The sequence below is a fragment of the Cervus elaphus genome, chromosome 12 (assembly GCF_910594005.1).
Source record: "Cervus elaphus chromosome 12, mCerEla1.1, whole genome shotgun sequence".
Lineage (NCBI taxonomy): Eukaryota > Metazoa > Chordata > Mammalia > Artiodactyla > Cervidae > Cervus > Cervus elaphus.
In genome coordinates this window covers 64463149-64476164 of record NC_057826.1, presented here as the reverse complement: position 1 = coordinate 64476164, position 13016 = coordinate 64463149, and the positions used below count along the sequence as shown (strand labels likewise).

The 13016-nt window shown below is 37.3% G+C and overlaps 1 protein-coding gene across 1 annotated transcript in view; it reads left to right on the top strand.

The window, feature by feature from the left end:
• KNL1 (kinetochore scaffold 1) overlaps nucleotides 1-3591 on the top strand; it is a 67600-nt gene extending 64009 nt beyond the window's left edge. Inside the window, 4 exon segments of the mRNA XM_043920332.1 lie at nucleotides 170-288; nucleotides 973-1095; nucleotides 2012-2108; nucleotides 2110-3591. Coding sequence (XP_043776267.1) covers nucleotides 170-288; nucleotides 973-1095; nucleotides 2012-2108; nucleotides 2110-2130 — 360 coding nt within the window. The 3' untranslated portion in view covers nucleotides 2131-3591.
• Nucleotides 3592-13016: the final 9425 nt, after the last annotated feature.

Genomic DNA, 13016 nt, shown 5'->3' with positions numbered 1-13016 from the left:
ATGTCAACTGTCCCAACTGTGAAATTTTATGTATGTAATAGTGAATCCTGAAATGATAAATGTACTAAGATATACTAAACTGTTTAACTTTGGGGGATTCTTTATAAAAGAGTCACTAAACCCTGAAATGTTTTTATACTTCCATCTTTTCTTTTTCTGTTTTTCCCAGATGCTTCAAGAAATCTCACTGGTAGTGAGCCATTGCAAACTCCTTGGAGAGGAGATTGAGTTTTTAAAGCGATGGGGACCAAATTATAACCTAATAAGCATAAATGTGAACAATACTGAGTAAGTGTATTAGTTTCTGTAGAGCTGCCATGACAGAGTACTACAAACTAGATGGCTTACACAACAGAAATTCATAGTCTCACAGTTCTGGAGGCTGGAAGTCTGAGGTCAGAGTGTCAGCAGGACCAGTTCCTTCTGATGGCTATGAAAGAGAATCTATTCCATGCCTCTCCTAATTTCTGGTGATTTCCTGGCAGTCTTTTGGCATTCCTTGTTAGTAAATATGTAATCCCAGTAGCATCTTTTATCTTCACATGACATTCTTCCTGTGTGTATGTCTGTGTCCAAATGTTCCCTCTTTGTTAGGACACCAGTCATTTTGGATTAAGGGCCCACCCTACTCTGGGATGATCTCATCTTAACTAATTAATTCTGCAATGATCCTCCTTACAAATTAGGTCACATTCTGATGTACTAGGGGTTAGGGCTTTAATACGTGAATTTTAGGGGACACAACCCATGACAGTAAGTAGTTAGTCGAAAACTTATTAAAATAATGTAATTAATAGTTTCATGACTAATGATGAAAATACAACCATAAGGTTGCTTTGTTCCAGATGTTTTACCCTCCGTTCATTTGATAAGCAATGATGTATACCAAAGGTTCAGTATAAAAAGAAAATGTATTTGTGTTTCATTCTATTTTTGTTTTGTATGTTTAATTGAGGATCTTGTCTCTTACAGATTGAAGCTTTTATTCTCCAGCTCAGCAGCATTTGCAAAGTTTGAGATAACTTTGTCTCTCTCAGCCCACTACCCATCAGTCCCGTTACCTTTTTCTATTCAAAATCACCTTGGAAACATTGGGTGAGTAAAGAGCAAGCAAGAAAGGGCTCCCAACTACTTTTTTACCTTTGTTCTTTCTTTTGAAAGATTTCTCAAAATGGTCAGAAAATGGATAGACCATAGTGAAAGCCAGAAGTCACCTCTCTCTCTGATTTCATTTTGAAGAATTTGTTCTTTTAAAATCAGTGAACTTCATTGCTATCTCCAGTGAATACTGGAGACCATTGGTCTATTTTTTTATACTTGCTACATTTTATGGTCACTCCTTCATAAAACAGGAATTGAGAAGGAAAAAAAATCCTGCTTAAGTTTAGCCCAGATCATATCTGAACAACTTTTATGGCCTTAAAAACAGACTAATCGGGACTTCCCTGGTAGTCCAGTGGCTAAGATTCCAAGCTCCCAATTTAGGGGGCCTGGGTTCGATCCCTGGCCAGGAAACTAGATCCCACATGATGCAAATAAGACGTGGCACAACCAAATAAATAAATAAATATTTAAAAAAAAAAAAAAAAAAAAACAGACTAATCACTTTAAAAATTGTGTAGTCATAGTGCTTTTCTCAGTTAGTTTGTGGAACAGACTTAAAAGTACTTCGTTTCTACTGTATGTTTTGTGACTTTTTGTATACACTGTGGACAGATTGCAAGGTGATAGAGTTTAGAATATGCACACCCCAAATCTGTCAGCAAACACCAGTAGTTTAAATTTTTAAAGCCAGAGAAAGCAGCTAAGTCACGATACCTCACAATTACATACATAATTGGTAATTAGACCTTATTTTTAGAATCTCAGTTCAAATTGGACAGTCTGATTATTTCCAGAAATGCCTGTTTGTGCTTCCTAGTAGATTCAGAAACCCTAACTCAAAAATATGAATTTCACTGAAATGAAGACAAGTTTCCAGAAAAATTAATTAACCTTTTGTTCTTTCCAGCCAAGATGAAGTCACTGCCATTCTATCTAAAGTGCCGCTGGAGGACAACTACCTAAAGAATGTAGTCAAACAAATTTACCGAGATCTGCTTCAGGACTGACTGCCATTTCTACCACTAGAATCATGGATTGCAGTTATAACAGTCAAGCACAGTACACTTAATAATAATACTGTGTCAGCATTTCAATTACTGTTTAATATTCATCTTTAGGTCATAGAAGTCTAGTAAAGTTTCTTCTGATGGAAATTTCTCCCACTAAAGTTGTGTTGTCTGCTTTAGTACAAACTCTTTAAGAACTAACTTTTAAGTATAAGAGGAGGGGTCACCACAAACAAAGATATTAGCCATTTTCCCATATCTAGGGCTGTGATTTTTAGGTTTCTGGCTTCTGCCTACCAGATATTTCCAGGGTAGTCATGTCTATTTACAAACCACTCATCCTCCCTTTTTCTCCATTCCAGAGATGTTATTAAGAGAAAGCAATAGCACTCAGCTATTGGAGTGGTTGCCATCTTCTCTTAAACACCTTGTGTTCTTTTATATAGTGTCTACTAGCATTTTCCTAATAAATATAATTTTGTAGGGAAAAATTAATTTTTGGTCTGATATATATCTGTAAATATATTAATACTGTTTTTGTGTTTGTGATATAGTAAAGAGATGTATATAGAAATACATGGAGATGTATAGAGAGACATCCCTCTACCTGGGCAGTTTCGAAACATCTTCCTGAAGGATGCTTTACAACAAGATTCTCAGTCTCCTTCATTTAATAACAGCTTCAAACAATATCACACCCAAAACACAGGTTTGTCAAGTTTTGGTAATGGTAATGAACTTTTAAGTATTGGTTTCTGAAGCCAAACACTTTCTTATACACAAAAATAGGCACGTCCACTGATATTGAATAATCAATATTATCTGTAAGATAGACAAATGTGAAAAAACTTCATCCAATCTTTAGTCAAATCCTAATCATGATAATTTTTGTTTCCCTTATATATTTCTCAAATATATTTACATTTTTAAACTAATTTGTCTTAATATTTTGCTTTATATTTTGGGATCAGTTTAAAGTTTTATGGGTCCCATGAATGTTATTTGCCCTCTTGATTGGCTTTTACTCCTGAACTACTAGTCAAAATAGTAAATGGTCTTTTAAGCTTCAAAAGTCAATGTAAAACTCACTTGCCATAAAAATCAATATTTAAATGTTCCCTGTTTCTGTAAACTCCTTGAAAAAATTTTAAGGTCATCAATATGGTGTTTCCCTGAAACTTCCCATGAAATTTGTGTTCTTACTGGAGTTGTTTTATTTCTTTCTTTAAACCTAAAAAGTAGAAGTTTTGTTTTATGTATTTTGGCAACCTGGAATGACCAGTTCCAAGGATGATTTGGCTTGTAATGATAATCTCTGCTTTCTTGGGTTTGGAGTACATAATTGTATTATTTATCTAGTTATTTGCTTTTCTATTTGTTCAAAGTATTGGCTATTTTTATAAAATTCTTTGGAAGTTTCTTCACTAGTGATTGGAAGCAGATTATTTTTTGCACTATTAAAGTAAGTTTATTATGTAAATATTTTTAAAGCAGTATCTCTTTATGAAGTTTTTTTTTTTTTACCCTATATCCAATATATCCTTGAAGATATGCCTAAGCAAGCTCCCTTTAGGAATACTCACCTATTTGAAAACTCAGATAAGATTAAAGTATGTCAGGACCTTAATAAAAGGACCAGGTACAAACCGTAGTTATCCCTGTGTGTCTAAGGCACAGTAAAAGAAAACTATTTTGAAGTCCCTTAGGAAACTATCATTTCTTAAGAATTAATGTAGTGGTTCTCAAAGTATAGTCCCTAGACCAGCAGTCCCCAACGTTTTTGGCACCAGGGACCAGTTTCATGGAAGAAAATTTTTCAACAGATCGGGGGCCAGGGGAGGGGTATGGTTTAGGCAGTAATGTGAGCTATGGGGAGCAGCAGATGAAGCTTGCCCACCACTCACCTCCTGCTGTGCAACCTAGTTCCTAACATGCTGCAGACTGATAACCAGTCTGTGGCCTGGGGGTTTGGGACCCTTGTTTTAGACAACCTCCCTTAGCTCTTCACAAGTATCCATGTTGTTGACCTAAAGTCTAGACTGCCAGATATTTCTCCAACAAAAATGGATTCAGGATCAGAAGAAAACTGCAATTCATGGTCTGCAACCATGGTGGGCCACATGCAATTTCCCGCTCTACAAGGAAAGAAAAACACTTATAGAGAGGAAGGGAAAGCCAGGAGGCTACAGGAAACAAAGGCTTTTCATTGGCTGAACCCTTCCCAGAAAAGGAGTCTCTTCTTTTTGTTGGACTCTGCCAACAGTACAGGCCATGAGAATTCCCCTTTCTGCTCTTCTTCCTCTACTTAATCGAGGTTTTTGATTACTAATTTTTTTAAATATGAAATCAAAATGAAACAGAAAGGCAGGGAAACGCTGCTAGATTGCAGGAGACTAAAGGACTTTTGAAAAGCAGGAGAATGCTCTTATTAGGAAACACATGTCTGCAATTTACTTTCAAAAGATTTTTTAATATATATAATTTTATTTATTTATTTTTGGCTGTGCTGGGTCTTCGTTGCTGAACAGGCTTTTCTCTGGTTGCAGCAAGCGGAGGCTACTCTAGTTGCAGTGCATTGGCTTCACTGTGGTGGCTTCTCTTGTTGGGCAGCGTGGCTCTGGGGTGTTTGGGCTGCAGTAGTTGCAGTGTACAGGCGCGATAGTTGTGGCTCAGGGTTCTAGAACACAGGCTTAGCAGCTGTGGTGCATGGGCTTAGTTGTTCCATGGCACATGGGATCTTCCCAGTTCAGGGATCGATCAAACGCGTGTGTCCTCCATTGGCAAGAGGATTCTTTACCACTGAACCACCAGGTAAACCCTCAAATATTTTTTTTAAAGTATGTGTGCATATGTGCATATATGCATGTGTGTTAGAGATGCAGGAAAAATGAGAGAAAACAAATTCAACAACATGTACATAGGTGTTTAAATGCACTGTTTAATTCCACATGCTACAAAGTGTGGCCAAAAAAAAAAAGAGAGAAGAAAAAAAAGGTTTTCTTGGTGGCCAGGCATGAGAGGTAGTACAATTCTAAGATTTCACTGAGACTCTAGTAAAGACTGATGAATTGCTTTTGTTCCGTAAGGAAGTATATCTTCCTAGAGCTGTTTCTGATGCCAAATTTTATTTCTTTCCTCCCTAGACTATGCCAAATTCTTTCTGGTGATGTTTCCCCATCCTTTAACAATTTTCCAAAATGAAAAATTGTATTGTGTTCTTTTTAAAAATTGTGCTTAAATCACAAGGAAAGTAAACATTTCTCTCTTATTCTGTCCCTAGACACTCAATTTCCCTTTTTAGAGACAACCAGTGTTACCTGTTTCTTATCTGTTGTTCCAAAGCTGTCTGTATACAAAAGTAAACATGTATGCAAGTAGGTATGAGTGTGTAAATATATATTTTTTCTCTCCTTTTTTACACAAATAGCCCATCAATACACACTGTCCTTCACTTTACCTTTTTCACTTAAGGACATATCTTGATAGGTTCAGATCAATACATAAAGAACTTCCAACACATATTTTTGCTTTTAGTTAAATCGTAGACCACCGGATGGATGTACTATATCTATTGATAAGCATGTAGGTTGTTTATCACCTTCTGCTACTGTAAGTTATGCTGAAATTTTGCATATGTGTAAGTTTATCTATAGGATAGCTTCCTAGAAATGGAGCTGTTAAGTCAAAGGCTAGTTGCATTTGTAACTTTAATAGATGTCAGCAAACTGCCCTTTAAAATAGTCAAATCAATCCTACTAGAAATGAGTACCACAAACTTGCTAATACAGTGTGTCCCAAGCTTTTTGATGGTAATCTCATATGTGCTTTAGAGCAATTTGTATGTCCTTTTCTGTGAACTGTCTGTTGATAATATTTGCCCATTTTTCTGAGTTATCTTTCTCATTGACTTGTAGAATATGTTTATAAAAGAATTCTTTTTGATATAGGTTGCCAAATTTCCCCCATTTGTTGGTTTACTTGACATTATTTATGATGGCTTTTGCCATTTAGAATCTTAAAGATATATATATAATGATGAAATGAAATTAACATTTTAAGGCAAGACAAGAAAAATTTTTCAGTGCCCTTTCAGGCCTCCTCCCTTCCCTCTAGTGTGCAGTGTGCATCTGCATTATGCATTAACCAAACCTCCCCAACCGCAGAAATACCTGTTCAAACATAGAGACAAGTTTTTCTTCTGGCACCAGCCATGTAGTCCTTAGAAAAAAACATTCTTTTCTCATTCCTGTAAGAGATCTCAATGAACTACCACCTACCTTGTATATGTGGACATCTTTGGTGAACTTATGTATAAAGATTATGACTGATATGACTGGTACAGAACAGACTTGGTCAGGTGACCTGGACAACACCTAATGGAAGAAAGTTCTTTTCTTAACTACTTAACAACTCTATTAATGTTACTAGCCATGTTACTTGTATTCTGCCTATTTTATAAGATTACTGGGTTGGTTAGTTGGTTTGTTTTTTGTGTGTATGCTTTTTTTTTTTTTTTTACATTACAAAATGTGTGACTGAGCCTCCAGTAAAATAATAATGACTAAGGGACTTGAAATGATTGACCAAATATATAGTTGGTGGCTCAGGCAGTAAAGAATCTGCCTGTAATACAGGAAACCCAGGTTTGATACCTAGGACAGGAAGATCCCCTGGAGAAGGGAGTGGCAACCCACTCTGGTATTCTTGCCTGGAGAATTCCATGGACAGAGGAGCCTGGCAGTCTACAACCCATGGAGTCACAGAGTTGGACATGACTGAGCCACTAACACTTTCACTTTTCAGGGGACTTGAAATGATTGACCAAATGTATAGTTCAATAAAATCAATGTTTATAATAGTGTAGGTATGGGAATAAGCCATTTCCTGGGCCATAAGAGACAAGTAAGACAGGCAATCCAGAGGCTTTGGGCAACTATTAATAGGCCCGAGTCCAGTAATAGCACAGTGAGTGGCATATCAATGAACTCCTCGCCTGACCTGGGAATGAATATTCCTAATGCTGTGGGACAAATTGGTCATGAAATGCCTCCCAAATCTTTGTCAAAATTAAGACACAAAAGGAGGGTTTTGTAAAAGAAAAAATGTTGGCCACCATCCAGTTCTATAAGATGCGAGTCATTATCAGTGTAGGATGACACACAGTACATCCCAGAAAGGAATTCAGGGCGAAGAGCAGGATGAGGCATTTCATGCTCTGGCAAAACTGGCAGAACTGGCCCTCAGATATTTTCTGGAGAAAATTTTATGAATCCAGTTTCTTGCATCTTCCCATACTTAGAAAAGTACTAACACCATTAACTAAGATATCTATTCTTTTTGAATAGTAGTCAGCTACCAAGATGCGTGCTTGGTTGCACATACCCCTTTGTCAAAAGTCACGTGTATACCTGGCTTTCCCCTTTATTTCTTTGGAACCTGTAAAGCCCATGGTTTCTCTTAGAATTTTTATGGTTTAACACTTTACATTTATATCTTTGATCCATTTAGAAATTTATCCTAACACAGAGTATGAGATAAGGATCAAAATTAATTTTTTTCAGATGGCTATGTGGTTATCTCAGCCCCATTTAATGAACACCGTTTTTTTCCCAGTGGTTCATAATTTCTCTCTTCTCATATACTAAATTTCTCTATATATTCATATTTATAGCTGAGTATGGTAGACGGAATAATAGCCCCCCAGAGATGTCCACATCTTAATTCCTGAAACCTATGGATGTAACCTTACATCACAGTAGGGACTTTGCAAATGTTCTGAAACATCTTGACATGTGGAACGATCCTGGATTAGTTGGGTGGGTCCAGTGTAATCACAAGCGTCCTTATATGAGGGAGTCAGGATGTCAAGAGTCAGAGAAGGAGATGTGATGATGGAAACTGAGATCAGAATGATTGTTGGCTTTGAAGATGGAGGAAGAGTCTACGGCCATACCACCCTGAATGCGCCCGATCTCGTCTGAAGATGGAGGAAGGGACCTCAAACCAGAGAAGGCAAATGCCTCTGAAAATTGGAAAAGGCAAGGAAACAGACTCTTCTAGGACCTCCAGAAGGAACATAATCCTGCCAACACCTTGATTTTAGTTCATTGAAACCCAGAATTTAGGAATTCTGACGTCTAGAATTATAAGACGTCTGTTGTTTTAAGCCACTAAATTTGTGGTAATTTGTTACCAGCAGCAATAGGGAACTACAACTCTGGGATAACTAGTCTGTGCCATTGACCTATTTTTGTGTACAAGTACATTTTAATTATTATAGTTTTATAATTTAGTTTATTGGCTGGTTGGTTCAGACCCTTTTATTTCAGGGTGTCCCTGGCTCTTCCTGCTTTTTATTTTACCATATAAAAGTGAGAATTTTTTTTAAAAAAAGTGAGAATTAGCTTGTTCGGTTCCAAAAAATTCTTGTTGACATTTTTACTGAGATCATGTCGTATTAAATTTAAAGATCAACTAATGGAGGACTGCTATCTTAAAGATGCTGAGTCTTCCATTACAAGTAGATAGTATGCTTTTCTGTTTTGTGTCCTTTATTATCTTAAAGTTCCTATTAATGTGTACTTTTCTTGTTAAGTTTATTCCAAGACATTTTATATTTTGTTACAATTTAAAACTATCATTGTAAAGTCAAATTTGTACAAAAAATTCAAACCATACACAAAAGAATATGGATGAAGACAAACTCATTCATATCTTACTAGAGAGCATCCTTCCAAATACTAGGGTTTTTTAGCCATAAAGAAGGGAATGACTATTGGATAGGCAACTGCCAGTGATTGACACAAATCCCACTGGGATTCCTATTGGAAATTCTGCCATAAAGGTGGTGTCATCTGCATATCTGAGATTACTGATATTTCCCCCCCAGCAGTCTTGATTCCAGCTTGTGCTTCATCCAGCCCGGTGTTTCACATGATGTACTCTACATGTAAGTTGAATAAGCAGGGTGAAAATATAGAGCCTTGATGTACTCCTTTCCCGATTTGGAACCAGTCCATTGTTCCATGTCTGGTTCTAACGTGCTTCCTAACCTGCATAAAGGTTTCTCGGGAGGCAGATAAGGTGATCTGGTAATCCCAGCTTTTTAAGAATTTTCCGGTTTGATGTGATCCACACAGTCAATGACTTTAACGTAGTCAATGAAGCAGAAGTAGATGTTTTTCTGGAATTCTCTAGCTTTTTCTCTGATACAGTGGATGTTTGCAATTTGATCTCTGGTCCTCTACCTTCTCTAATTCAGCTTGAACATCTGGAAGTTAAAGATGTTCACGTACTGTTGAAACCTAGTTTTCAGTTCACATACTGTTGAAACTTAGCTTGGAGAATTTTGAGCATTACTTTGCTAGCATGTGAAATGAATGTACTTACATGCAGAGTACATTATGCGAAATGCCAGGCTGGATGAAGCACAAGCTGGAATCAAGATTGCTGGGAGAAATATCAATAATCTCAGATATGCAGATAACACCACCCTTATGGCACAAAACAAAGAGGAACTAAAGAGCCTCTTGATGAAGGTGAAACAGGAGAGTGGAAAAGCTGGCTTAAAACTCAACATTCAAAAAACTAAGATCATGGCATCTGGTCCCATCACTTCATGGCAAATAGATGGGGAAACAATGGAAACAGGGACAAACTTTATTTTCTTGGGCTCCAAAATCACTGCAGATGGTGATTGCAGCCATGAAATTAAAAGACACTTGCTCCTTGGAAGAAAAGCTTTGACAAACCTAGACAGCATATTAAAAAGCAGAGACATTACTTTGCCAACAAAGGTCCATCTAGTCAAAGCTATGGTTTTTCCAGTAGTCATGTATGGATGTGAGAGTTGGACCATAAAGAAAGCTGAGCGTGGAAGAATTGATGCTTTTGAACTGTGGTGTTAGAGAAGACTCTTGAGAGTCCCTTGGACTGCAAAGAGATCTAACCAGTCCATCCTAAAGGAAATCAGTCCTGAATATTCATTGGAAGGACTGATGCTGAAGCTGAAACTCCAATATTGGCCACCTGAGGCAAAGAACTGACTCATTGGGGAAGACCCTGATCCTAGGAAAGACTGAAGGTGGGAGAAGAGGACAACAGAGGATGAGATGGTTGGATGGCATCACCTACTCAATGGACATGATGAATTTGAGCTCGTCCTGGGAGATGGTGAAGGACAGGGAAGCCTGTCATGCTGCAGTCCATGGCAAAGAGTCGGACATGACTGAGCGACTGAACAACAACAATTAGAAATTCACTGAGTTTGGAGAATTTTCAACTGAATAATATTAAGCTCTCTGGAAACATAAAGATTTCTCCATACAGGTTCTGAACATTTCTTAAAAGTTCATTCCTAGATATTTATGGGTTTTATTGTTACTGTGATCTTTTTTCTATTACATTATCTAATTAGATATTGTTAGCACTTAATAAAGCTCTCATCTTTTTATATTTTGTGATTACTATATTCTCTTATTGTCCCTTAAAACATTCAGGTATATAATCGTATCTATAAATCTTTCCAACATTTACATCTTTATTTTATCTTTTATGATTTCATTCTTTTGTTACTACACTTAGTAGCACTTTCTGCACAATAGTAATAGTGGCAATAGATAACTTTCTTCTTGATTTTTTTTTTTTTTGGTGGAATCTTAGTTCCCCAACCAGGAATCGAACCTGGGCCCTTGGTGGTGAAAGCATGGAGTTTAGGAATCCACTAGATCACCAAGGAATTTCCTTGTCCTTGATTTTAATGTAAGTATTTCTAATGTTTCATTAGCAATGAGATGATGGCAGCTCTCTGGGATATCTATATCTATGTATTATTGATCATGTTAAGCAAACACCTAATACCTTTTTACCTTTTTGTCCCCTTAATGAGGGATTTATGTTGACATAGATGGGAATACCAGGCCACCTAACCTGCCTCTTGAGAAATCTGTATGCAGGTCAGGAAGCAACAGTTAGAAGTGGACATGGAACAACAGACTGGTTCCAAATAGGAAAAGGAGTACATGAAGGCTGTATATTGTCACCGTGCTTATTTAACTTATATGCAGAGTACATCATGAGAAACACTGGGGTGGAGGAAGCACAAGCTGGAATCAAGATTGCCAGGAGAAATATCAGTAACCTCAGATATGCAGATGACACCACCCTTACGGCAGAAAGTGAAGAACTGAAGAGCCTCTTAATGAAAGTGAAAGAAGGGAGAGAAAAAGTTGGCTTAAAGCTCAACATTCAGAAAACTAAGATCATGGCATCTGGTCCCATCACTTCATGGCAAATAGAGAAACAGTGGGAACAGTGGCAGACATTATTTTGGGGGGGGCTGGCTCCAAAATCACTGCAGATGGTGACTGCAGCCATGAAATAAGAAGACGCTTACTCCTTGGAAGAAAAGTTATGACCAATATGACAGCATACTAAAAAGCAGAGACATTACTTTGCCGACAAAGGTCCGTCTAGTCAAGGCTATGGTTTTTCCAGTAGTCATGTATGGATGTGAGAGTTGGACTATAAAGAAAGCTGAGCACTGAAGAATTGATGCTTTTGAACTGTGGTGTTGGAGAAGACTCTTGAGAGTGCCTTGGACTACAAGGAGGTCCATCCTAAAGGAAATCAGTCCTGAATATTCATTGGAAGGACTGATGTTGAAGCTGAAACTCCAATACTTTGGCCACCTGATGTGAAGAGCTGACTCATTTGAAAAGACTCTGATGCTGGGAAAGATTAAAGGCGGGAGGAGAAGGGGACGACAGAGGATGAGATGGTTGGATGGCATCACCGACTCAATGGACATGAATTTGAGTAAACTCCGAGAGCTGGTGATGGATAGGGATGCCTGGCGTGTTGCATGCAGTCCATGGGGTCTCAAAGAGTCAGACATGACTGAGCAACTGAACCGAACTGAACTGATGTTGAATTTTATTGGATATATAGAACAGAACTTAGCACTCCGAAATATCTCTTGGTTTGTGGGTTATTTCAAATTGAAAACAATGAAGACCTGATCAAGATCAGAAAGTAACTTTGACCTTTCCCCTGATTGCCTAAAAAAAATTCAGAGGGTTTGTTCCTGGACCAGAGGTATCACAAGTCTACTCTGTGTTCCATTGTTTCTGCATGACCCAACAAATATTTATTTGCCAGACATTTGCCTTTCCATCTGCCTTCCTCTCCTTTAAAGTCCTAAGTCACTATCCCCAACATCCTGTTTTGTCTTTAGCTAAAGATGGTTTTTAAAGTGAGGGTTTCTGCTCTTTTGCAGAATTACTCAGATTTCCTGGGTCACTCCCAGGTATACATATTACTAAACTTTTGATTTTTCTCCTTTTGTCTTAATGTCAATTTCTCAGATCAGCCAGGAGAACCTATGAGAGTAGAGGAAAATTTCTTCCTGACAAATGCTTTCCAAAGTGATAAAATTAGTCATTTGATTTTTCCCCTTGACCTCTTAATATAGCCAATTATAACTTATTTTTTCTAATATTGATCACTCTTGCACTACTCAAATAGATGATTTGAACATGACATGGGATTTCCTTTTCTAGATTTCCTTTTTTGTGCTCCAGGTTGATTATGCTGATGAGATCATATTCTTGAACAAATGATCTGATTTCTGCTGATTAAGTTTTGGTTTTATTAGAAGTTGCCTCCTTGAGATTTCAGATTGGTCACTTGTAATTTAGGATATATATATTCAAAACTTCAATTACACATTAATAGATATTTTCATGAATTGCTAATTGAACTGTTAGTAAGAAATCTACTTTGTCTTACCTCCAGCTTAGTTGGTTGTCTTGGAGGAAAGGAACATAAAACTACTCAAATTTGTTTAAACTGAAAAAAAAAAAAAAAGATGATTGGAATGTAGGGAGATTATTGGAATGTAGAGCT